Raw genomic sequence first — 27,621 nt, 5'->3', positions numbered from 1 at the left:
CAATATGTGGACCTTGAATTGATCCTGGAGAAAACTATATGTAGGGTGTACACACACACACACACACACACACACACACACACACACGTGCGCGCATGTGTGTGTATAACGTGTGGAACAGCTGGGAAAATGTGAAGTGAAAGGATACACTGGGTGATATTATAAATCAATATTAATTCTCTCGGGTGTAATTGTGTAGGAGAATGCCCTTGTTCTTGAGAAATACCTGCTGTAGTATTAAGGTGAAGAGTCATGATGTCTGAAGCCTGCCTTAGGACAGTTTTACCAATGGGAAGCATATGTGTGCATGTCTGTGTGTGTGCATAGATGGGTGTGTATGAGCGAGACAGAAAGAACACACATGCAGTATGACCAGCTGGTAAATCTACGTGAAGGATATATAGGCACACATTTCAGGGTCTTAAATATTTAAAAATAAAAATTTTACTTAAATATTTTTACAGGGTCTTAAATATTTAAAAATAAAAATTTTACTAATAATTCAGCATAGTAGCACCTCCTCATGAAAAAAAAAAATAAGTATGTTGATCTTATGCTCTCGCTATGTGTCTCTGAACTCAGGTTGGTATTTTTATAAATAACATTTTTTAAAAATTTAGATTGACTATAATTCCAATAGAAATCTCAACTCTACTTTTTTGAATTCAGATATTCACCTCTGTTCGATGAACCATTAGCCAGTTTCCATCAGATGTCTGCTTGTGGAATTCCAGGTATGGATCTGACTTTCCAAATAGATCCTGCATTAAAAAAAAAAATCAATTCTTCTCCTCTGAAACTATGTGCAACCATACTTTACACATGTTACATGTTAGCACTATCTAAAGTCTAACTCCACAGTACAGATATATACAGCACAGCACAGTGGTAAGCACAAATCCAGTTCACCTTTCTCATATACTTATCAACTTGCTGATGTCTTCAAGGGGAACTATTCAGGCATTTGTACTAAATGCTCATCATCCTATGTATCACAACTTCACTTCTCAAAAAACATGAGAATATTGCTATAAAATAAGACCCATAATCAATAAAATATGTTTTGGGTTTGTTTTCATTATTAACAGTGTTTATTTGCATAGCAAATATTCCCCCAACATTAGGGAGTAGAGGTAAATATGTGGAATGCCTAATAGAATTATTTCAAGGGTACAAAGTCCATCTTCTTTTTCCTCTGTAATTCACCATAGCACCTGTATAATGCTGAAGCACACTGAGTGTTCAAAAATACCCTTATCGCCGTCCTCAACACACACACACACACACAGATAAAATTCTGGAAGAATGATCAAATCACTTACAGAGGTCAAACTTAAGCAGTGAGTTTATAAATGATTTGGTTTTCTCATTTTTGTTTGTTTTCACTTTGAAATTTCCATACTCCTTAAAATATATTACTTATTATTTGTCAAAATGAAAGGACACCTGTTAACTCCACAATAAAATATGCAATTATGTCCCTGAACTGAAGATTTTCTGAGTCTTAAATTAACCTCAGTATTAAGTTAAGAACTAAGATAATGTTACTTCCCTCCTCAGCAGTTTAATGTCAAGCAAGTAACACATTAGGTACAGTCAAAAATATAAACACATGGGTGTCTGGCTGGCTTAGTTGAAAGAGATTTTGACTCTAGACCTTGGGGTCATGAGTTTGAGCCTCATGTTGGGTGAGAATACTTAAATAAATAAAGTTTTAAAATATAAAAATAAGCACAAAGGCTATGCAGAACTTTTAAAATTTAACCTTATCACTAAGAGGAGTCTTAAGAATCAGGGGCAATTATGTGGCTCAGTCGTTTAAGCATCCAACTCTTGGTTTTGGCTCAGGTCATGGTCTCAAGGTATATGGGATCAAGCCCTGCATTGGGCTCCATGCTGTCAGCACAGAGCCCGATGTGGGGCTTGAACTTAGGAACCATGAGATCACGACCTGAGCCAAAGGTGGATGCTTAACTGACTGAGTCACCCAGGCACCCCATGAAATTCTTTTATAAACTTTTATTAATTGATTGATCGATTGATATATATAATATCTATACCCAATGTGAAGTTTGAACTCACGACCCTGAGATCAAGAACTGCATGCTCTACTATCTGAGTGAGCCAGCCATCCCTCTTTGAAGTTCTTTTTGTTTTTAGGGTTATATATTCTACGTGGATTGTAGATTTAAATTCTTTTGTTTTAAAGAAATATTTTAGTTATTATTCTATCACAATGACACATAATTGACTATTGCTTTTGAAATTTAGGGATTATTTTTGGGGTGCCTCGGTGGCTCAGTCGGTTAAGTGGCCGACTTTGGCTCAGGTCATGATTTCATGGTTCCTAAGTTCAAGCCGCACACTAGGCTCTGTGCTTCCTCTCTCTCTGCCCCTCCCCCAATCATGCTGTGTATGTGTGTGTGTGTCTCTCTCTCTCTCTCTCAAAAATAAACATTAAAAACATTTTTTAAGAATTTCAAAGAAAGCTCTGTTACTAGTAAAAATATTGTTATATATAATGTGGATATTTTTATTTTGAAACTTTTAGATATTATAAAAGACAAAACAGATAAAAAATTACGTTAACAATTAGGAAATGAGATTTTCAGCATAAGAGAAGGGAGGTATAAACATAGAATTAAAGAAGTAAAGCCCTGTAATTCTGGTTTTTTTTTGATTGTTGTACCCAGATTTTAATATCGCCCCCCAAAAAAACAGAGACCGCCAGGGAGGCCAAATCACGCATGCAAAAGCAAAGAAGCCCTGTAATTCTGTATCTGAACTGGAAATAGTTGTATAAATTTATGATTTAGTTTTTCTATAAAAAAACAAAACAAAACAGGGGCGCCTGGGTGGCTCATTTGATTAAGCGTCCGGCTTTGGCTCAGGTATGATCTCACGGTTCTTGAGTTGGAGCCCTGCGTTGGGCTCTGGGCTGACTGCTAGCTCAGAGCCTGGAGCCTGCTTCGGATTCTGTGTCTCCCTCTCTCTCTGACCCTCCCCTGCTCATGCTGTCTCTGTCTCTCAAAAATAAATAAGAAACATTAAAAAAAATTTTTAATAAATAAACAAAATTAAAAAATAAAAAGTCTTTCCTCTGTCTACTAAAAAGCCTTAGAAACAATAAGTGGCAATAATCAACAATAAGCACCCCTAGCACCAGACTGGTCTCTAAATAACAATTTCCACTAAAACATACTAAGGTGCCTTTCAATCTGCCAGTCTGGGACAGATATTAGATAAAATAAGCCTGGAAATCTTGTCATGCCACAGAGCAAGGAAACTATCCAAAGATTCCTAGAGATGTGCCAACTGAGTTTAGGAAGAAATTTAAAAAGGTTCCCAAAGGGCAAAGTTAAAATACTTTAGGCATCAATAAAAGTTGACTGATAAAACAGTTCATAGAAATACTAAAAATAAAAAACAACAAACAAAAAACACACTCATTGTCACATTTACAGGATGATAGAGAACCAACTTATTTTGAGAAATTGTATATAATGGGGGGAGGGGTAAATCAAACATTTTAATTTGCTTCCTGTACAGTAATACCTCAGAATAAATAAATACCCAATTTGGGTAAGAATACTTCTCTCTATGGAACTATCCTCATTAATAAATGAAGAGGTAATGATAGAGTGAGCATCTCACTATTTAAAGGACTCTTAATAAGATAATATATCTAGGCAGTATAGTTATCATCAATGTTCACCAACATCCCAAAAAGAATTCAATAATGTGAGCGTCCTGATGTAATCACATGCCACCACCTATAAAACTGCTTTAGCAAAATACCATCAAAATACCTTCAAATCACACCAGCTTGCAGAAATCAGGAAATAAAGGTGGAGAGAGGAACATGTTAAAGGACACCACAAGTACTTAATCAGCGATATGCAGAATGTTAACACGTCTATGGGACAAAGGAGTCAGTTTCTTTATTGAATAAACTGCATGATGGATGGATGGAAGGAATGAAGGAAGAAAATGGGGAATAATAGAAGGAGGAAGGAATAAAAGAAAGAGGGGAATTTATGGATTAAAAAAAACTTAAAACATACCAATCAATTGTAATGTAAAAAGAATCTTTGGAGGTACATCAAAATATTTACAGATGAAATGATATGATGTCTGGAAGGAGAGAAGGTAGATAGGGATGGAGACAAAACCAAACTGGCCATGAGTTATAAGTGTTGAAGGTGGGTGATGGGGACATACAGGTTTTTGAAAATGCTATTCTACTTTTGTATGTTTAATGTTTTCCGAATTAAAAATATTCCCTGGCTACTAGTCTAAGATGTTTACAAACTGAATTGTAAGGTAAATGCAAATTATAAAAAATATTGATTGGATTATGTAATTAGGTACAAAAGTCACACAGAGAATTATGCTAATTCATGCTGTATACTAAGTTGTGTTATTATGTTCGGTACTCCTCTTTCATTTAAAAAAGACATTGACTTTTGGAGGCAAAGAGGAAAATCCATAATTAATAGAAGATAAAATTTTTCCTTCTTTCCCTAAGGTAATCTAACAACACTCGAGTATCTTTCACAATAATATTAATGCTTTCATTAACTCTTCTTTTAAGCTATACAAATCTTTTGATACCATCTAAAGGAAAGAGGTTAAGGAAAATGGACTCTTCTTAAACATACATTGAAAAGCAGAATTCGGAAGTAACTAAATACTCTTAAGTGATGTTCAGATAATGGAATTCATAATACTAATTGCATTATTACTTTTTTCAAAAAGGAATCAATGTGAGGCAAAACATGATCTCCTTGTGGAAATGTGATCAACTACTCACCTTATTGTCCAGTTTTCTTGCCTCCATTTCAAACAAGACCACTCTGTTATCCTTTATTTCTTCAGCTGAAATCTATGGGTAGATTTCATAAGGTAAGTGAAAGATAATATATTTTAGGGGTTCTGATTAACTTAGGAGGTACCGATTTATTCTGTTATTTGATGGTAGATATAGTCTATACTAATATAATGAAGGCTTAAATCTTTGATAAGAAAATGGTAACATTCAGAAAGTTTATTATTATTTATTTCATGTGTGTAAAATAAGTATTTCCCCAAAATATTCCAGATCTGCATTATGCAACTTCCTTTTCAAATGTTCTTGCCCAAACTGGATGTTCCATATTCCAGTGAAAAATCACAGTCCTGAAAGACAGCATAACCCTACTGAAAGCTCTCCTAAAGTATGAGTAAATCATACCTAGAGAACACTTCAAACTGAACTATCAGATAAACAATTTATATCCAATGAAACTGAAAAACCTTTTCTACTTAAAAAAAATAATACATTCCAGGCTATCATGACCCCAAGGGCAACAGAGCTAACTACTGTAATGCTCTCTATCCCACAGAGGTCAACACCCCAAAGACACTTAACATTCTTATGTCTCAGAAAATTTAAACCAGAGCAACAGTTGCTTGGGGTAAATGTACTTGACAATGACAATAACCCTCAAACATGGTTTGCTCAGGGAGCCAGCCTTCCATTCTCAGAGCTAAAGTTACAAACTATTGCTCCAGGCAGTGATAACCTGGACAGAAAGTCTAGAAGATAGTGATCTTATTCTATTACTTAGAGGTACTTATTTAAAGTGTGGCATTATATAATCTGAAATCTAAAACAGTATAAAATATATACTCATTTGCCTAGGACCAATAATTAGCAATGAAAAAATCTGAGTGGAAGGATGGGTGGCAGAGTGCAACCACAAAAAAGATGGTTAAGAGTTGAGAGGTTCAACGAAAATGGCATAATATAAGATCCATTTGAAATAAAATCCATTATGCAAAGTTTCTGTCCTATTAAGGGAACTATGTTTGCTTGTAGAGGGTCAAATTGATCCATTCAGATAGATGATTAAGTTGTTTCTTTCTAGCTTGGGAATTTATACTTCCATGGGGAAGAGGCAAGTATCACCATGGTGTACCTGATTCCATGGGCAACTTAAAAGACTCAAAGAAGGAATTCTCACACTGCATTTTTCTCCTCCTTTTTTGACCCAATACATTTCCCATTTGTGATCATTATAAGGCAAGTGCTGATGAAGGGCAACAGTCAAGATCAAATGATAAAAGCATGGCTATAGAGTATTTATCTGATATGTACAGTTTCAGCATGTTCTAATATGCTAAACGTTTTCAGGTAAAAGACAAGTATCTTATTGTTACCGTAATGCTCCCTTTCCCCGCAGGTTTGCCATTTTTAAGCACCAGTGGTCGAGTTAGCTTCTTACTGGAGACAATCTGTTAAAATTGGAAAGAGATACAAAGAACGGTTTCACTTCGACATGTAGATTTTTAAGCTGAATGGTTTGAAAGAAGAGTTGAGTATAAAGTTGACTTATAGTCATTACAAAGGAAAACATTAGGTCAGTTCCTTAAAGATCGAGAGATTATAAAACACATCTATTTATGTAAAGCCCGCTGGAAAAGACTTGCACAGAGCCAGCCCGACAGACACAGTCTTCCCAACCACTAGTTTCTTTACCAGCTACTTCAAAGTTTAGCTTCTTCCCTGAAATGGAAAATGAGGGTCAGATTCCCTTCACAGACACTACTAATCACTGAGCTGAAAACCCTGCAGGTAGGCCTCAGAACACTCAAAAACGGTTTTCAATTTCGCAGGTGACACATAACTTCAATGTATAATTCCCACAAAATATCACTTTGATAAGCAAACCATAAAAGACTCTTAAATACAGGAACAAACTTCAGGTTACTGCAGGAGGGTGGGTTGAATGGGTGACGGGCATTAAGGGGGCACTTTTCAGGGTGAGCACCGGGTGTCATATGTAAGAGATGAATCACTGGGTTCTACTCCTGAAGCCAACTATGTATGTTAACTAACTTGAATATAAATTTTTTTAAGAAGGAATTAAAATAGAAAAAAACATATATCATTTTGATTAAAATAATATAGTAGACCTAAGTACTCTCAAACAGATACAGCTCTCAAATTCATCATAATGTCGCTACAATGTGATTTTTTTTCCCCAAAAAATAAATACTTCTTTAATTTTCTCTGATACTATTCATTAAAGTTTTAGAAAATTGACCAGCTTCATATTATCCTTGAAACATAGGAAATATCAAGATCCACAAACAATACAACACTGAAAAATAAACAAGCAATAAATGTCACCCACTGGAAAACAATTACTGCTCCCTCCTGAGACCTTTCCAGCTGTAGAACAAATGGTCATGATCTCTCCTTAGAAGTCGACTCTGAGCTAGGAGCTAAACAGTGAGCCTGCAAACTTACCTGTACCCCGATCAAATCTGTCATATACTGGAAAGACAGATAATTAGGCAACTACAATATAATATGGTAGATGTGAAGACAGAAGCAGTAAGAGTACAGGTGAGCATAGGGTTACACTCCAAATGACTCAAGGGGGTCAGAGGACACTTACTAGGGGAGGAAGGCTTATCCCGAGGTACCTAATATTCAGGAAGAGCAAGCCAGGTAAAGGGATGGTGTTGGTGTTGGGTCATCGGGGATCTAGAGGGACCAGTCATATTAGTTAGAACATCAGAGAAGTTGATGTTACTTTGAAAGCGTTTATGACTTAAACATAAGAACAAAAGTGTACTGAAATCTATAACTAGGAAATCTGTAAATAGTACACAAAGCAGCCAGAGCAATGGTATTGCTGAATACCATTTACTGAATACCATTTACCATTTACTGAAATGTCAAATGAAACATGTCTAAAAAAAATTTTTTTAAAGGGAAAGAAACACCCCTAACTCAAAAGAATTAATGGGCTTTACCAAAAACACACAGTCCCTGCCCTTGAAAAATAAGATAAATTATATAATGTTCAAACTAAACATACTTAAATATATGAACCACATCTTTAAAGTGATTACATGTTTTTTAACCCTAAAAATTAAATTAATGAACACTTGTCAAAAAGGCCCAATTCTCTGGCTAAAATTTAGACACAAGATAGTGAAGCAGCTAATTATACTCACTTGTCCAAGGGTACATTCAAATTCTCCTAAGAAGTCATCATCACTCAGCACGACAGTTTTGTTGTCAATGTCGTAAATCCCAAATTTCAATTTCTGAACCACTTCAAAGTAGTAATCAATAATAAACGTCTTGGAAAATGTGGGATTCAAGCAATTCTTAATCCTTTCTGTGCGATCAACCTACACTCACCCCCAAAACAAAAAGTTTCATCAGATCAAAATGCACTCACATTTTAGCATCTTGATGTCCTAATAGGTAACTAGATATAGGCATAATGGATAGGCAAAGGAAGTTTCTACACATAGATGAAAAATTCCACAAAGACAAACTTGCCCAGGAAAACTACATTAACAGATTATACATTTTAAATTGTTATTATTTTAACAATTCAAATAAGCACTTCACATTATCAAAAGAGCAATTCAGATTGCTTTTCATCTACAGAATTTAACATTACCTCATACCACTGTTGACCACTTGTATTCAAAAATAACACACATAAGGGGTCCGACTTTGACCCTACATCCATATCCAAAAGATTGTCACAGGAAATATTCAGTTCCACCTTTGTAACGCATTGGGCAGCCATCTCTTGAGCTGTGGGAAAACCAAGGAAATGAGAAAGCCAATGAAATGGTGCCTTTAAGAAGTACTTGCATTCTCAGTGAAACAGTGGAATTCTTAGGACAAATTGACAGAAGAGGATCACAGAATAACTTGCTAGAATATGACTGTTAATACATGCTCCTTGACAATTCAGATGGCTATTAGCTCATCCATGTGATGCTGCTTTAGTCAGATTCTCTTGCTGGGATGAAACTAATTTACTGCATGACAATAAAATGCAGCTTTTAAGACGGCCAACAAAATATATTGATCTTTTCACTTTATTTGAAGTTTTACCATTCAGAAAAAGTCTAAGTATAATCTTGATCCTTCAATTAAAGGTAAACATGGTACTCAGCTGAAACACAAAATGGATTAAACCTTTACTTTTATTTGTTTATTTAACAATAAACTGAGTGAGATATTTTATTTTCAAAGAATTTCAGGGACACCTGGCCAGCGCATTTGGTGGAACATGCAACTCTTGATCTCAGGGTTGTGGGTTCAAGCCTCATGTTGGGTGTAGAGATTGCTTAAAAATAAAATCTTTTTTTTTTTTAAAAAGAATATCATCTAAGACTCAAATCTGGAGAACAAAGACCCCAAGAACCCCTCCACTCCTCAACCCATCCCCCACATACTGCACAGTTTTGTTTTGTTTTATCTTGGCTGCTTATTAGAATAACCTGGGGAATTTTCAAAGCTACTGATGCTGGAGTCCCAAAGAAAGAGATTTAACTGGTTTAGGGCAGCTTGGGCATCAGCTTCTTGGATGATTCTAATGTGGAGGCAAGGCTGGCAAACCCACTCCTCCACAGACAGCACCCAGCAAACAGGCCTGGCTCACGTGTCCTCAAGACTTGCTGAGGAATACCACCGTTAGCCTAACTTTCCTCACAAACCCCTCCTCACTCCAACCTCCAATCAATATATGAAGATGACTGGAGACAGGGTGGAGTACTTGGGAGCTGGCCTTGAGAGGTGATGAGGTGCTGAGGTTGAAATGCCTTCCTCCCTGAACCAGGGAAAGAAAGGAGCTGCAAGCATCACCAAGAAAGGGAAACAGGCATTGTATTCCTTGGCTGAAAGCCTACTTAGCCAGCCATCTATGAGTGCAGTGCAGGTTGATGGCAGTAGGACAGGTTCTGGAGGTAGGACAGTAACTCCTGCCCTGGAGCTGCTGGTGATATCCTGAGAAGATGGAGTACTGAATGCCTTTGACCTCCACTTTGAGATGAGCTGAAATCCTGGGACAAGAGGAACAAATCCACTCATCATCCTGTTATATTTAAACAGGAAATCTGTGCTGTACAAAATGCAGGTCTGAAATGATAAAGATTACTATGAGAAGACCCCTTCGGCAATGTCAAAAATAACTCACATCTCATGGAAACTCATTAATTACTCTAATAGACTCTCTCAAAACCATAGGAATCCTCAATGTGTGTAAAAAGCCAAAAACAGTACTTAACATTCCCAAATTAAAGGAGAATGAGAATGAGGTAGGTTTCATACCCTTAGTAGCTAGGAATTCCTTTTAAAAGCAATGCTGTATGTGTGTACCTTCACTTGGAAGAGAATTATTCCTTAATAAGAAACAAAATTCACATATTCCCAATTCACTTACCAAATACCCACCCAGGTACTTTGTAAAACGAAAACTACTATAAAGTCAGATTTCTTTTTTTTTCTTGCCACTTTACATGTGTCAAAATTATTAAGTGCCAAAACACACAGTACTGACACTATGTACCAAAGACATCAAAATCAAGGAAAAATGACTGAAGCAGACAGAGGGTTAACAGTATCAAGGGTGTGGGTGAGACTTCATTCCCCAGACTTTGAAGGATTCCATTAGGTAAAGAGGGAAACAGCACAGAGGTAGAAAAGAATCAAAACATTAGAAAGCACAGTAAGGCACCCCACCGTGTGTCACAGAAGTGAGCATCCATGTTGGGGGAAACCAAGCTGGACAGTGGACAGGCAGGGGAGGGGGCAAGTTTTGGGTGTCCTAAGAGCCAGGCTGAAAGATTCAGGGGGTGGTCAAGAAGGTGCTACTGATAATTCTCAAACTAGGGGTGATAGGAGGAAATGGCTTCTTTTAAAACGTCATTTTTGTCAAATCGTTTCTAATTCTACAGTGTCTTAGAATTTAGAACATGATACCCATAAGTTCTTTATATCTAGTACCCCGATACAGAATTCACCAAAATTAGCATGTCTCCACACCATCTAATTCAGAAGATTAGCTACTTCCTTTCCAAAGTACACACAATATTAAAGGGCATTTGCAATAATAGCATGAATATAACCATCATTCCAATCCACTTTGATTTATGACCAAAAAAAAGTGCTCAAAATATAGTAAGAGGCAAGAGGAAACTGGCAAGAAAAGAGAGATACCACCAAACACAAAAGCACAGAGACAGTGGCCCAGTTACTCTGAACTTATCCACATCCATATTGCATGTGGGCCTCTGCATATTGACACCGGGGCCTCATACTCAATATCTTCTTCCTTGGATTCTCCATCCTTGACATTTTCTCTTCTCTTCCAACCTCTCATCCAAGAAACTGTGAGCATTCCTTCAGGCCCTGTCACCTCCTGGTGTCATGTCTACCTTTACCTCTTCTTTTCCATTCAAGGCTTGAGGCATCCGCTTGGCATACAGTACTCCCCAAACCTACATCCTGCACCCTATTCCCTATATACAATTACCTCTTCCCTATTCTACATCTACTTTATTCAGCCCAGAAGACCCTTTACTTGTCCCTTCCTCTTCAGTCCCCTGTAGGACAGGCTCTGGAATCAGACAGCTGAGTTCTCATCTGGATCCCACCAGTGACTTTATGTGTGATCTTAGGCAAGAGCCTTAACCTTCGTATAACTTCTCAGTTTCTTCATCTGCAAAATATAAGTAATAACTGTCCCTTCTTCATATAGTTGTTGTGAGGACTGAATGAATGAATATATTTAAACAGTCCCGATTATACAGTAAGTATTCAAAAGTTGTTTATTATTATATTATTATTTTAGAACTACCTATCCCCAGGTTCTGATCTCCTCCAATGTATTCCATGTTTTATATTTTTTTACTATTCTATTCTATGATGATTTCCTAATTATTCCAACCTACACCAAGTCCCTCATTTGAATTCCTGCTGCACTAATAGTAACAGATAACTACAGTATAGGAACCAGATCAAATTTGGAGTAATGCGTACCTGGGCTGAATCCTGCATCTGGTGATATCTGCATGACCTCATATAAATGACTTAAAGTTTTGAAGCCTACATTTCCTCATCAGTGAAAATGGAGATACCCCAAGGAAACTTATAAATCTGGAATGTGACAGCCATCTTGCTTTTTATATCTAACATAGAATCTATGGAATAAATATTAGTTGTAAAGTTGTTTTCTTTTTGCATAAGGTAGTTTAGAGTCTTGTAAATTGTATGTCAGTAGTACCCAAAATAATGCAGTACCCTGTGGACAGACTTAGGATGAGCAAGGATTTCTAGAACTTTTGAAGAACATGTAGAGTAAGCAGAAAGCTCTCAAATTTCCAAGAATGGGGAGACAGAAAATACAGACTATATCTCTGTGTGAAGTCAGTCTCACAGCAAAATGACACAACAGAGGAGCATTATTTTTTCCCCTAACAATGCTCATACAAGAGCTACAAAAATAACATGCCAGACACACCTGATTATTTAGTAAATTGTTGACAGTTACATTACTTACATTGCTGCTGGGACACAAATTTCCTCTATTAGCAGCATTCCCCCATGAAAATGACTCTGAATGCAGCCTCATTTTTAACTAGAAACTCATTATGGCTGAATGACAAATGGAAGAAACTCCATAAACAATCAGGTCTGGAACCTTTTTAATAGCAACATTCATGAAGATGCTCTTTTCATTTCCTTTCTATGTCATTATCCAGCACATGATATACAATTTTAAGGAGCAATATTATTTTATGATGGAAGAAAATAAAGCAAATGTTTTGTACCCTTTGAGGATGGAAAATAGGAGATTTGGCTGGGATAAGTGACCAGGCAGAAGAATGTGTGTACAACTAATGAGTGATTCTTTGTATTTTACTACCCAAAAATGCAGGATGATGGAAAAGACAGAAAGAGCCCCAAGGAGTGGGCAATAGCTTCTCTACTATACAAATTCTTTACCAGAGAATCCTTTGGTTTCTAAAATGCAAATAACCCCCAAAATACTAAACCTATCAACCATTCTCCTGGTCACCCAAACTTTCCTGAATCAACATTATAGAACCGACAGTTCAAAGGAATTGAAAATTAAGACCTAATCATTGAAGTTGGGCCACATGTGTGTGATTTAAGGCATACGTTAACCACTATGCCCTACCTGAAAATCCTTGTATTGTGTGCTTTCTCTTTTCCCAGCTTCCCTTAGAGATGCTGCTCAGATATACTCAGTGACACAGATTCTGCCTCGTACAATATCAAATCTCTCTCAACTATGAAGGTGTAGAACCTTCTCTATACCTATGGTTACAACTCTTTCAGGTCTCCTGTAGTTCTACCTGCCTATTTAAAGGTCTCCAGACAGACATTCCCATTGCCATCTCTCTCTATCATATCATGATTTTATCACTTCTGATTTTTTTTTAAGTTTATTTATTTATTTTGAAAAAGAGAGAGACAGTGCAAGTGAGGGAGGGACTTCTCCCTCTAGAGAGGGGGAGATAGAGAATCCCAAGCAGGTTCCACACTATCAGCATGGAGCCCAACGTGGGACTCAATCTCATAAACCATGGGATCATGACCTGAGCTGAAACCAAGAGTCAGATGCTTAACCAACTTAGCCCCCCAGACACTCCTCACTCCTAATTTTTTTTAAAAATCATTACTGGCTATCCAGGGCCTACCCTAGTCCAGTTAGCTACACCTGGAATTCATGGCTTTGTCTACCTACGTCTGCCCCTAGCCTGCCCATCTAAGTTCTTCAAGATCCATTTCAAATGACACTTTCTCCATAAAGCTGTTGCTGATACCCACCTAAAGTAGTTATGCACTGACACTATTTTCTTTCACTGTTACTTGTATGCATGGCTCATCACCCTTCTTATCTACTGTAAGCTGCAGATAGTGACCCGTGTTTTACTGCTTCCTCTTCATCCTGCAGCAGGATGTCTGGCACAGGTTTTTCATGGCAGAAATAGCTGTAGCTCTGGAGTCAGTATGCTTGGTTCAAATTTCCTTCTCCTCATTTATTTGGGTGTGTCAGCTTTACCAAATTATGTCTGAACCTTAACTTCCTCATCTATAAAGTGGGGATAAGAAAACTACTTGACAATTTTGGTTTGTAGGACACTCAGCATATTTAAATATTCGATGAATGGTAGTAATTATTTTATTAACTACTAAAATATTTAATTGACTAAGCATCAGTGGCTCATTATTTAATATTAAGACATAAAATACCTTTCTCATTCTTGTTTATAAAAAAAACTTTTTTTTAATGTTTTTTATTTATTTTTGAGAAAGACAGAGAGAGACAGTATGAGCAGGGAAGGGTCAGAGAGAGAGGGAGATACATAATCTGAAGACAGGCTCCCGGCTCTGAGCTAGCTGTCAGCACAGATCCTAATGCGGAGCTCGAACCCACAAACTGTGAGACCATAATCTGAGCTGAAGGCAGACACTTAACCGAATGAGCCATCTAGGCGCCCCTATAAAAAACTTAAATGCTCCTGGGTGGCTCAGTCAGTTAAGCATCAGACTCCTGTTTTTGGCTCGGGTCATGATCTCAGGTTTATAGGTTCGGGTCATGATCTCAGGTTTATAGGTTCGAGCCCTGCATTGGGGTCTGTGCTGACAGGGCAGAGCCTGCTTGGGATTCTCTCCCCTCCTGTTCTCCAAGTAAATAAACACTTAAAAAAAAATAAAGAACTTCTTAGAAGAATAGTAAAAGAATGTCTGAGATTTCCACAAAATTAATTTGCCAAGCAATAAGCCTTTATTAAAAATAAGTATTAATTTTCTTAAATCCTCTCAGAAGAGTTGGTTTACCTGAACAACTGCATAGTTGGTGTATGGGGGAGAGGGGACAGAGTCAGTGACAGTGAATCATTATTTACCCTATAACAATGGGGAGGGAGAAGTCAGTGCCTACCCACCAATGTCTTTAGTAAACCTTACTCTTTAGCTACCAAATGAGAAGGCTGGCAACATTACAAACTTCTCAAGGGTTCCTTCTGATTCTAATACCATGCTTCACTCTATGCTCTCCACAGTGCATCGTGAATGACCTGCAGTGAAAGCACGCAGGGTAACCTTGGGGCAGCTGGAACGGAGCCCAGGAACATCAGCAGTGCACACCCCAGGCAGCATTTCTCCAATCGTGCGGCTCAGAACAGTTGTAAGTGTCCCTCTCAACCCCCACCCCCTAAAAGTGGGAGAAGTAAACCTAAGAGCTGCTACACTACTTGAAGGTCCACACGTGTTTACATTAAGAGGTTATTGTGCACCCACTATCACGTTAAGGACTTGATGCAGCAAAAGAAGACCTTGGTGCTCGCTATAATCATACTGGGGAGATTCATTCATCCAACAATTATTTACTGAATATCCTTTATGTGTTCTAAATGGGGTAAGGAAAGAATAAATGCAAAAGTAAATGCCTAGCTATCTATGTATACACAAAAATAATATGCAACATTATAAACCTGCTTGGTGCAGACAGTAAGCAATCAAAGTGCTCTCAGAGCTGGAGAAGAAATCTAGAGATTTCTACTTTAATACTCTACCGAGAATTAAAAACTAAATTCCATTACAAAAGAATTTGTATTCATGTTGCTACTTGCTCCTGGATTTTGGATAGAGTGTGGGAGAGGAGAGGAAGGAAAGAGTTAAAAAGTACATACAGCTGGATAAATTCTGGTTTTTGCTTTCTACAAAATTTTCAAAATGCTTCCAAATAATATATTCTGAACTTTACCAAAAAAAAAAAAACAACAACCCCAAAACCTGGTAAATTGGACAGGACAAGGATTACTGCTATATGGCAAGAGGCCAATACATCATAGCTAAGACTACAATATCTGCACTGCCCTAGAATATGTCAATAATATTCAGCACATTGTTAGCTTTCAAAACAACACACAGTATCTATTAGAAAAAAAAATTTCCCCAAAAGTTTAAATTACTTGCCCAAGATAAACAAGCTGATAAGTAGCAAGGCCAGGATAAGATCCTAGATTGGTCTGCTTTCATGCCAGAGGCCCCGGGACCACTAAAGCCTGCAATTAACCATTACTTAGTGTAACAGCAACGGTCTCTAATTAATTTCCCAATCACTTCTTAGTTAGTATACCAAATGCCAATATTCAATCTGACACAAAGTAATGAACACAATCTTAAAGATTAGAAGATTAATATTTAGCCTACAACTATGATTATCTTTCTTAAACAAAGACAACCAGAATAAACAACAACGGCCAATTAGTGGAAGAACCGGAATGGTTTGCATTTACATCACAGCACATCCTCTTCCAGACAGCCCAGTAAGCTGTGAAGTAAGAAAGCATTTGCTTCCTGCTCGAGTCTCCACAGACACAGATCTACCTGGGGGACACAGAATCTCAGTGTTTTCTGAATTAATGCAGCAACATTAATTCTCAGGAATATCCCATACTGAAGATCCAGTGAAAAACTTGCCTGAAAAGAATTGTACACAAAGCTTGCCCTGTATTTATTAAGAAAGTGATGCCTACATTTGTTTTTAAACCCTGCAATGGAATATTAGAAATGGGGATAGAGAATTAAAATTAGGTCAAGCACTAAAGCACATAACCAGAGAAAAGGGCATGTTTTCTTTTCAATGTGAAAAAGAGACCAGCAGGAGGGTCACTGGATCAGCAGTTGGATAAAGTAGAGGGTTGTTCTGTATCAGTCACACCACCGTGTACAAGTGCTATAACTTCTCCAGGCTCGGGTTTTTCAAGTGTTAATTCTAAGAGTCGAGCCAATCACTTTCAGCAACTTCTACAGCCTCTTCTAGTTAATGTTCTATGACTAATTTAATTTTAGTGAATACAGAACTTGTTGAGGCAGTGGTACTAAAGGCACAGAAAAATAAAAAAGTAGAAAGTAGCAGAAAAATTATCAGATCCATAAAGGGAAATGGAAGAAAAAGAATCAAAATTCAGCTTCCATCTCCCACTACCAGAAAAGCTGTATCTGAAAAAACCTAGAGTTAGATAGTTTCCCACCAGTTAGGTACCTTTGCTTGGAATTGTTATTAAATTCCCTGTTCCCGAATAACTTGAAAATGTAGTGCATATCAACAAAACACAAGGCCCAATCTCTTAGGTACATGAACATAATAAGGAAGTGAATTTTACTACCATCCATGGAATCTCACATTATTAAACTCCCAGCTCACATCACAGCAGCAAAAGCAATCAGCTTTTAACCAAAAAATTTTTAAATGAATTTCCAGATTCTTGAATTATCCTGAATAAAATCCAGATAGCAATACTGTTGTTGATACCTGAACATGCAGAACTGGAGAAAGATATAAAACATAAGTGTTCACCTCTGATCACTCTTACTTTAAACACAGAAAGTATGTGCAGTCTTAACCCTGTCCTTATTGCCAAAAAGTGAGCAATTAGCTAAAGCCCCTTCCTTGAATTCTCTAGAAAATTCCTAAGTTTATATTGATCTGTTTGTACTATGATTCACAGCAGGCCACAGATTTTACTTCACATGTGTTTCAGGTTATACTGCTTTACTAATCCCTTAGTAAATCCCTTTACTAATTCCACATTTTGGAAATGTCACTGATTATATTGTCAGGATCAAATGAACAGTTCATAGTAGGTGTACTGAGTGAGGTTAATAAAGTAAGAAGCAATTGTAACATCTCAATATTGCCTCACTTTATAAAACATCATCTTGGCAAAGTTAGTTATAAAGTAAGTATCTATGAAGCAAATCATCTTTTACCAAAAATTGCATTGATAAAAATCAGAACTACATCTCCTAGCAGAAAATTCCAGGATGCTCAGTTGCAAAATGTTAAAATGATCAGGGTTCAGTGAAGCCTCTGGCCAGCTGTCGAGCAGGCATCTTGGATTTTAGATAAAGGCACATCTTCCTGTTGACACTGACGCCCCTTGGTGTTCAGAGAGCTTCAAAAACTCCCCACCTTATGGAATCTCCTAGGTGTTGGGCCAGCCATCAGAACTTCTCACCTGTCCCTACTATCCAACTATGCCCAACTCTAAAAAGAGGCTTTCTAAAACTCAGCTTCCTTCCTTCTCTTCTTAGTTGGGCACATACATGTAATTGGGCAAGACAGGCATTTCACATTTGGTCACTATGTGCTCCTTTCTAGTTCGTGGTGAACAATGACATGACAATTCCTTTTTTTTTTTTTAATCCAATCAGCCCATAACATTTTGTTTGTATATTTATTTCTGAGGGGGGGGGGGGGGGGGGGGGGGCGGGAGACACAGAATTCGAAGCTGGCTCCAGGCTCAGAGCTATTAGCCCAGAGCTCCACGAACTGTGAGATCATTACCTGACTCGAAGTCAGATGCTTAACCAACTGAGCCACCCAGGTGCCCTAATAACATGACAACTCTGAGTTTAAAACTGGAACAACTAGGGGTGCCTGGATGGCTCAGTAGGTTAAGCCTCCGACTTCGGCTCAGGTCAGATCTCACATTCGTGGGTTCGAGCCCCGCGTCAGGCTCTGTGCTGACAGCTAGCTCAGAGCCTGGAGCCTGCTTCCGGTTCTGTGTCTCCTCCTCTCTCTGCCCCTGTCTCTCTCTGTATCAAAAATAAATAAAACATTAAAAAAATGTTTTTTTAATGGAACAACTATAACTACTTCCTTCTCAAGATTTACATTTTATGTTGAGCAGGGGCACCTGGCTGGCTCTGTCAGTAAAGCATTGACTCTGGATTTCAGGGTTGTGAGCTCGAGCCCCATGTTGGGTATAGCAATTACTTACAAATAAAATCTTTAAAACAAGGAAGGGGGGGTTCCTGGGTGGCTCAGTTGGTTAAGCATCTGACTTCATGATCTCACACATTAGGCACTATACTGACAGCTCAGAGGCTGGAGCCTGCTTCAGATTCTGTGTCCCCCTCTCTCTGCCCCTCTGCCTCTAGTGCTCTGTCTCTCTCTCAAATACAAATAAATATTAAAAAAAAAAAGTAAAGGTTTGTATGTTGAGCAAGGATTGTTGAAATGTTTATACATTTCCTGATTACAAGAATTTTCGTTTATGGTTACTTAGCACATACATTGCAGCTTGGTTTTAACTTTCTGGCAAGCACCTTTCTGTTTCCCAACCACAAATAGTTTAATAATACTATTCACTCACTAAACACATATTTATAGAGCATCTACTATGTGTCAGGCACTGTTTTAAGGTGTTGGGAGAACAATGAACAAAACAAATATCCTGCCTTGATGAGGTTACTCTATAGGGAGACAGACAATAGAAAGGGTAAGTAAACAGGGAGTCTGGCTGGATGAATTAGTGAAGCATGGGACTTTTGACTTCAGGGTCATGAGTTCAAGCCCCATGTTGAGCAGGGAAGCTACTTTAAAAAAAAAAGGTAAGTCATCAACCTAATGGAATTATAGAAGCCTTAAATGGTGAATGCTCAAGATGGGGAAACAAGTCTCTTTTGAACAACATATAGCATGTGATATCTGATGCGCAGAGAAGAGTGTATGCAACATATGTGTGAGTTATAAAGCACAACCATCAAATAAATATCTGTAAAACCACCATCCAACTTAGAATCTTTGAATATCTGTATCAAAGGTCAGTAAACTTCTTCAGTAAAGGAACAAATAATATTTCAGTTGTGGCTGGTCAAGACATCGTTCATGATCTCTGTTACAACTACTCACTCTGCCCTGGGAGAATGAAAGTGGCCACAGACTGAATGGGCAGAGCCATGTTCCAATAAACCTTTATTTATAAAAACAAGCAGCGGGCTGGATTTGGTCCACAGGCTGGAGTTTGCTGACCCTTGATCTCAGTCAAAGAATCTGAAGTGCTGGAATCACAGACTCTTAGAACATTGGAATCACAGGCTATTTGACTCAAGGGACCCCACAGTATTAGTCACAGACTACTTGAAACACAGGATTCTAGAATGTCACACTAGAACCTCACAATATTAGAAGTATACTGCTCCAGATGTTAGATGTTAGAATTCTATAGATGATCTAGATGTTAATCAAGGAGTTCTAGCCCTCACTTGACCAGTATAGTAGGCTACTGAGCATCTGAAATGTAGTGCCTCTGAGATCATGTGAATAAAATACACACTAGATTCCAAAGATTGGTTTGAAAACAAAATGTGAGATCTCTCAGTAACTGTTTAGACTAATCACATATTAAAATGATAGTTGGGACGCCTGGATGGCTCAGTCAGTTGGGCAGCCAACTTCGGCTCAGGTCATGATCTCACAGTTTGTGGGTTCAAGCCCCCCATCGGGCTCTGTGCTGACAGGTCAGAGCCCGGAGCCTGCTTCTGATTCCGTGTTCCCCTCTCTCGCTGACCCTCCCGCGCTCACACTGTGTCTGTCTCTCTCTGAAAAAAAAAAGTTAAAATGATAGTTTAAATATATTTGGTTAAATAAAATATATCACTAAAATAAAAAACTAAATAAAATAAAAACGAAATAAAATAAATAAAATAAAAACTTAAGTAAAATATATAGTATGCTAGATGATATTAAGTGCTAACGAAGAATTAAGCAGGAAAGGGGAGAAAGAAGTATTTGAGAGCACAGTCAGGAAATACTTGCTCTGATTTTTGCTTCATTTTAAAACATCCTCACCCCTAAACAGATGAAAATGTGATCAGTAAGTTTCACTTTACAGCTGCAGATACCTATTTTAACATGTACTACCACTGTACAGTCTAAAGGCAAGGTAAACTAAAACTCAGGAAACTGAAATAGCCTGATGGCAACACTTATTATAACTACGCTGTGCTTTGGTAATTTTCACAGGAACGAGACATACTTGTCACTTGTTAAGAGGACATTTCAAAAAGATTTGCTAAAATGAGTATGTAGTATTTCCTTCTATTTTTCATAGGGAAACTGTATTAATATCTATCCATCTAATTTATATTGGTAAATCTGACCATCACACTGATTTTAATGTTTTTTAAATATGATTGCAAAAAGTACAATTGCACACTGATAGGCTGGTGCATACTAAAGAATAAACAGCATCTCCAAAAGAATCCCACTACTCCTTCACTAGCTTCTTCAAATTTAAGGCAGCATAATCAACTTAAATGTAGTTATCATAATCTTACCAAATGTATATATAACGTCTGGCTTTGATTATCATCTCAGAAACTAAAATAATGTAGTAGTTAAATAAAATCTATGATACTTTTAGGTGCTCATTTAAACCTCCTTCTTAGCCAATCTTTCAACAAATCTTCAACCAAATATCCTCCTTAATTGTTTGTTGGACTTTAATGAGACTAGCAATCCTTGTAACATAAATGAACATAAAGAAAAACATTGCTGAGAAGGAAGCTAACCTATAGCGTAAAAGTAACAGTAGGTACATTAAAGGAATGTCCAAGTTTGGACTCCTCAAACTTGTTGAGTACCACCAATCATGGTGTATTCATCCTTGCTACAAGATCCACCTCAGAGATTATGCTTTGGATGATCAGGGGGGTTCATTACAGATCTTTGAAGGTCAAAATGTTATTTAGTCATATTTCAAATCCAATACTAACTTTCTCAGTTTTTCTGATCAAGGATATTTTCTAATGTAATAAATTACTGACTAAAAAAAATTTTTGAAAAAGGGAGAGGAAAAAACTCTATAGTAGGGAAAAAAAACATAGCAATAGTATGGAAAAAGAAAGAAGACAAGGAAAACCGTCTAAAGCCATACCAAGTATTGATAGGAGCTAGGGTACAGTATGAACAGGGTATCTGAACAGATGTGCAAAGGAAATATTCAGGACCTCAGTGATAGCACTGGAAAGGATATATTAAAAAATTTGAAAATGGATAATACTTAAGTTGCCTTAAAATTGTGTGGAAATCAAGACCATTGTCTATAAATTATTTACAGTTATAGGTGAAATTAAGAGGTGTCCATTCATTAAGCAACCCTTAAAAGACAAAGAATCCATTGGTTTCCCCCATCCTGAAAACACCTCTCCCGCTCCATTCTTCCGGGGCTAGATCTCAAAGAAGAAACCCTATTGGGATACTTCATTGGGAGGTTAGTGCCAGGCACCTTTCAGTCTGAGGAGGGCTGAAATTCAGCTCTCCCTCACATCCAGAGAGTCTCCACATAGTCCAGCCCCCAAAACTTGCCTCTTTGAATTTTTTCAGACCAGAGTGGGATGCATTTTTCCAAAACATCATCCAAAAGGAACTGCCTTTGAAGAAAATCTTACAAAGGCAAAAAAATTGGGCACCAGATACCACAGATTAATCTATGGGTTTCACTCTAATTGCTATCATATATGTCATCTGTTCTCAGTTCTCCTTTCTTGTCCTTTCTTGCTTCTCTCTACCTATGCTCTAGGCCTAGGCAAGTTTTGTTTGGCTCTGGCGGGTAGCACTCAGAACTGAAGTTTGCTGACCCCAATTAATGACAGGAAGATGTGTGTGGCTATGTATACCACTAACTATATGCCAGGCACTTTGTTAAGTGTATTACAAATATGATCTTATTTAAATCATATAAAAACCCTACAACAGGATGTATTTTATCTGTTTTACAAATGCAGAAACAGGCCCTAAAAGGTAAAGTAACCTGCCCAAGGTCACACTGCTAACACAAAACACAGATTTGAAACCCTAGGTATTCGTCTTATCCCAAGAAGCAATGTTGTTTACATTAAGCCATAAACCTGTGCTCTGAAATCATACAGACCTGAATTCCAACCCTCATGCTACCATTTAGTACTCATGTAACTTGGCGATTGATTTAATCTGAGTTTCGAGTGTGAAAAGGAAGGAAAATTCCACTTGTTTGTGGATGTGAGCATTAAATGAACTAACATATATAAAAATTGTCTAGCACAGTATTTGTGGGACACTGTAACCAATAATCGCTATATTTAACCCCGCATTCCTTCTATTTGATTCTCTCTGATTTACAGAGGCAGACACAAAAAGATAACACCAAGGGCACACAAAAATAGTGGATCATCATACAGGCGCAGTGTTAATGGTCGGTATGCTAGGTCTCCCTGAAGTTCTGGCACTACAAAACGAATACAACTGCACCTCTTGCACGCCCCTGGTTTGTAGTGAGCCCAAAACACAAGAGAAAATAACGCAGGAGCTACTAGGTACTCCTTCTCACTGCTTTACTCCAAAATCAAGAGTTACCTTTTCCCACCCGACCTAGCAGCTTCTCCTGGAATCCGAAGCTGCTCTGATGCGTGCCAGTTCCTCTTGGGCATTCGATTCAGAGTGCGGAACCGTGATCCAGCCCCTCTCCCCGACTGGGCGCTGCGGATTTTTCGAAGCGTGTCACCCTCCCCTGGGCCGAAGACCCAACACTCCCCGCTGCGAGAGGATGGCGATCCTAGGCACCGCCTGCTCAGGTGCACGAACGCCGGGCCCAAGAGGCACCTCCCGGCCCAGGGCTGAGCCCGTAACACTGGCTTCTCCGGTAAGCGCTAGCCATTGCCGGGCCTCTCCAGGCCGCGGACACTGCACGCGGCGGCCGATTCCCAGCCGCGCAGAGCCCCGGGTGCCGCGCAGAGCCTGCGGGCCCCGATTCTCCACGCCCGGGCTCTCTTCCTCCCCCACGGGGTCTGTAGATTACTGGGGCCCCGCCGCACCAGCCCCGAAGCAGAGAGAGGCCCGTACTCACATCCCGCTCTCAGTAGTGGAAACCAGGTAGGGGTGGAGACCAGGCAGCCAGGGTCCGCAGGGCAGCCGGGGCGCGGGGATTCACAGGAACCTGGGGCCGACTAAGCGGAGGGGCGGGGCGGGGCAGGATGGGGTGGAGCTAAATCGCGGCCCCGCCCACCACGGCCACCGCCTGCCCACTAGGTGTGACCTCGGTCTGCCCTTAGTGGGTAGACGAATGCTTAGGCTCGTTTTCTTTTAGTTTATAATTCATTTTATCAGACAGTCTAGAAAACTTTATTATAACTAATTAGAAAATTAAGTTTACTAGAAAGTATACGGAGAGTGTGATGATCCTGTTTTTTTCCCCACTGTCTGGCTAGCAAGTGTTGTCACTAAGCAGTACTTTTTAAGACATTTTACATCCAAATTGCATTTAAGTCGCACAATTTTGTGATGTGTTTAGTGCCATTAACCCCATTTCACAAATGAGAAAGATGTGATTGAGTAACTTGAAATTTGGTACCTGAGTGATTGGCCCACTTGTCTAAAATCACAGATTCTGAGTAAACTAACTTCAAAGTGTCCTGCTTGACCATTACTTGGAAGTAAACAAACTACTATGTAAAATATTGCTACATTTGACTACTTGAAATTTAGAACTTCTGCACAAGGAAAACAAGAACAAAATCAATAGGCAAATACATATGAAAAGAGTCTTACCACAAATGTGACAGTCAAAGGAAGGGTTAGTTTCTTAAGTATAAATTGATTTTTAAAAATAGAAAAATGGGCAAACGTTTAAATTTTTTTAATTTGAGAAGACATGGAAAATTAAACAAATATAGACTTTCCTAAGTAAAACAAAAACCACTTTTAATCCAAAAATGCAAACAGAACACTTCTAAATAATTATATCAGTGCAAGTAAAGATTCATTCATTTATTGAATATCTTCTGGATGCCTACTATGTGCCAAGCATTGTTCAAGACTTGTGATAAAATAGTCACAGATAGAAGCTTCTATCCTAGACGGAGAACAAATAATGTTATTAAAAACAAATGAGAGAGCATTTCAGATAGCCATAGGTAGCATGAGGAAAGTAATACAGGTTTATGGATAGGGAGGGGCTTGGGGATAACAGGAGCTTTTTCCCCCAAGATTTTATTTTTAAGTAATATCTATACACAATATGGGGATCGAAGTCATAGCCCTGAGATCAAGAGTCACATGTTCCAGGGCGCCTGGGTGGCTCAGTCGGTTAAGCATCTGGCTTCGGCTCAGGTTACGATCTCATGGTTGGTGGGTTCGAGCCTTGCATCAGGCTCTGTGCTGACAGCTAGCTCAGAGCCTGGAGCCTGCTTTGGATTCTGTATCTCCCTCTCTCTCTCTGACCCTCCCCTGCTCGAGCTGCCTCTTTCTGTCTCTCAAAAATAAATAGGGGTGCCTGGGTGGCTCAGTTGGTTAGGCCTCTGGCTTCGGTTCAGGTCAGATCTCACGTTGGTGGGTTCAAGCCCCGCAACAGGCTCTGTGCTGACAGCTAGCTCAGAGCCTGGAGCCTGCTTCCGGTTCTGTGTCTCCTTCTCTCCCTGCCCCTCCCCCTCTCATGCTCTGTCTCTCTCAGTATCAAAAATAAATAAAACATTTTAAAAAATTAAAAAAAATAATAAATAAAAAACATTAAAAAAAAAGAGTCACATGTTCTACTGACAGAGCCAGCTAGGTGCCCATAATGGGAGCTTCTTTAGACAGGGATGAGGGAAAGTCTCTCTAAGGTAGTGATATTTAACTGAGACCTAAAAAATAAGAAAAAGCCAGTCATGTAAAGGTCTGAAATCAGGGAAATGATGGGCAGAGACAGAAAGAGACAGCACATTGCAGGAACAGTAATAAGGCCTTTGTGGTTGGACAGTGGGGAGAAGAAAGAGAAGTACGTAATTTTGTTTTTACTGAAGTTGTAAAAACAACTTTTTGTTTTATTTTTGATTCTGATTTTAAACTTAAGTGAAGGCCCTCAGATACCACCAGTTTAATGGCAAGTTTCAAAATTTCAAGAATACATAGTATCCATACTTAACCTTCCTTACTTTTGGCTCCATTAAAATAAGGAAAGGGTAGAGACAAGGGAATAATAGTTTTTTACTTTCAGTACTCAATATACAATCTCTCACTTAAATACATGGTGCCATAGCTATTCAATTTGCTTATTCATTCTTTCCAAACTATAGTCTGAATTCTATTCTACTTTTGCTCTTGTTCTTGTATTCAATGTGTATTTATGTATCAGCAATAACAAGATTCTAGAAACAAAGAAAAAATAAGTATGGGACTCAATACTAGGTAGATATTATTTAAAAGATGTTAAAAGAATGAGATATTCATAAAATACCCTCCTACGTGTTCTTCTAAAGATTTTTTTTAATGTTTTATTTATTTTTGATACAGAGAGAGACAGAGCATGAGAGGGGGAGGGGCAGAGAGAGAAGGAGACACAGAACTGGAAGCAGGCTCCAGGCTCTGAGCTAGCTGTCAGCACAGAGCCCGACGCGGGGCTCGAACCCACGAACCCACGAATGTGAGATCTGACCTGAGCCGAAGCCGGAGGCTTAACCTACTGAGCCACCCAGGCGCCCCTATGTGTTCTTCTATATCACTGTCTGTTCTCCTTATCTCTTTTGCATTTTGATCCTCATATTCCTAGTTTTTACACTGGAATGCCCTAGGGTTTAGTTCTTGAGCTTTCCTTTTTTCTATCTTCACTCACATCCTTAGTTATCCTTATTACAGCTTTGAAATCCATCTATATTCAGAAGGCTATCAAACTTCCAAACCCTGAAATTCCATATTCCAGTTCCCTACTCTACACTTGGATGTCATATTAGTTATCTACAGCTCTATAACTAACAGTTAAACCAAATTTAGTGCTTAAAACTAAATAGTCATTGTGCTCACTTAGGCAGCACATATACTAAAACTAAACAGTCATTTATTATCTGCCATAGTTGGTGGTGGAAGTGAGGAGTGGCTTAGCTGGGCAGGCCTAGTTTGCTATCTCTCATGATGCTGCAGTCGGGTATTAGGCAGGGTTGCAGTCCTCTTCCAGGTCTGGAGGATCCATTTCCAAGGTGGCTTACTCACGTAAGCAGTAATGCTCTTTGTTGGTGGGGGACCTTAGTTTCTCTCCATGTGAGCCTCTTCAAGAGGGCTGGCTGAGTACCCTAAAGACATGGCTGCTGGCTTCCCCCAGGACAAACAATCCAAGAAATCAATGCAGAAATTCAATGACTTTTATGACTTAGCTTTAGAAGTCACAGACCATCACTTTTGCAGTATTCTATTGGTCAGACACACGGGTCAGGATTTAACGTGGGAGGGGATTCCACAAGGGAGTAAATCCATTGAGGACCACATGGAGGCTGGCCAGCACAGATGTCTCATACGCTTTTCCAATCTTAATGTACAAATACAACTTTCTGATATTCCTCCACAAAGCTGTCTTTCCACAGTCTTCTCTATCTTACATAATGGCAGGACATTCTTCCAGTTGCTTGGGCCACAACACTTGGAGTCATCTTTGACACTCTCCTCTCATACCCCATTGACATATGGTCTGGTCTGTCAGCGAATCCTGTCAAATAACTCTACCTTCAAAATATATCCAGATTCTAATCACTCATATCTTCTAGCCAACTCCAAGCCGCCACTATTTCTTTCCAGACTATTGTAATATCCTAGCAACTGTTTCCATACTTGCTCCCTTTAGTCTATTTTCAAAACAGAAGGATCTAATTAAAATGTAAATTAGATTATGATACTTGATCTCCAGCTCCTTTCTAATCTTATCTCTTAACACACTCCTCCTCGCTCATTCTATGAACTTAGTGTTCATGGAAAATGTCACCTGCCTTCCCAGTTCTGGCCTTTGCACTTTCCTTTTTCTCTACATGAAATGCTGTGCCCCCAGAGATCTTCATGAATTACTTCCTCTTCCCTGGATCTTTATTCAAATGTCTCCTTCAGTGAGGCTTTCTGTTGCCACCACTCTGCTTAAAAAAGTGGAATACCTACACAGAAATAAACACTATACCCTTTCATGTTTTATCTTCTTTGTTAGCATGTATCATCTAGTACA

At 38.6% G+C, this 27,621-nt stretch overlaps 1 protein-coding gene across 1 annotated transcript in view; it reads right to left on the bottom strand.

The window, feature by feature from the left end:
- The window catches only part of CPNE3 (copine 3), a 49,873-nt gene extending 26,253 nt beyond the window's left edge, over nucleotides 1-23,620 (bottom strand). Inside the window, exons 1-6 of the mRNA XM_029923456.1 lie at nucleotides 23,512-23,620; nucleotides 8,469-8,608; nucleotides 8,011-8,190; nucleotides 6,202-6,276; nucleotides 4,814-4,885; nucleotides 678-761 (exon numbers count right to left, since the gene is read on the bottom strand). Of these exons, the coding sequence (XP_029779316.1) occupies nucleotides 678-761; nucleotides 4,814-4,885; nucleotides 6,202-6,276; nucleotides 8,011-8,190; nucleotides 8,469-8,600 (543 nt within the window). The 5' untranslated portion in view covers nucleotides 8,601-8,608; nucleotides 23,512-23,620. The remainder of the gene's footprint in view (nucleotides 1-677; nucleotides 762-4,813; nucleotides 4,886-6,201; nucleotides 6,277-8,010; nucleotides 8,191-8,468; nucleotides 8,609-23,511) is intronic.
- Between the last annotated feature and the right edge of the window lie 4,001 nt (nucleotides 23,621-27,621).

Source organism: Suricata suricatta, chromosome 15, assembly GCF_006229205.1.
Source record: "Suricata suricatta isolate VVHF042 chromosome 15, meerkat_22Aug2017_6uvM2_HiC, whole genome shotgun sequence".
Taxonomy (NCBI): domain Eukaryota; kingdom Metazoa; phylum Chordata; class Mammalia; order Carnivora; family Herpestidae; genus Suricata; species Suricata suricatta.
The sequence above is the reverse complement of the archived record's forward strand: the minus strand, read 5'-3'. Positions and strand labels throughout refer to the sequence as shown.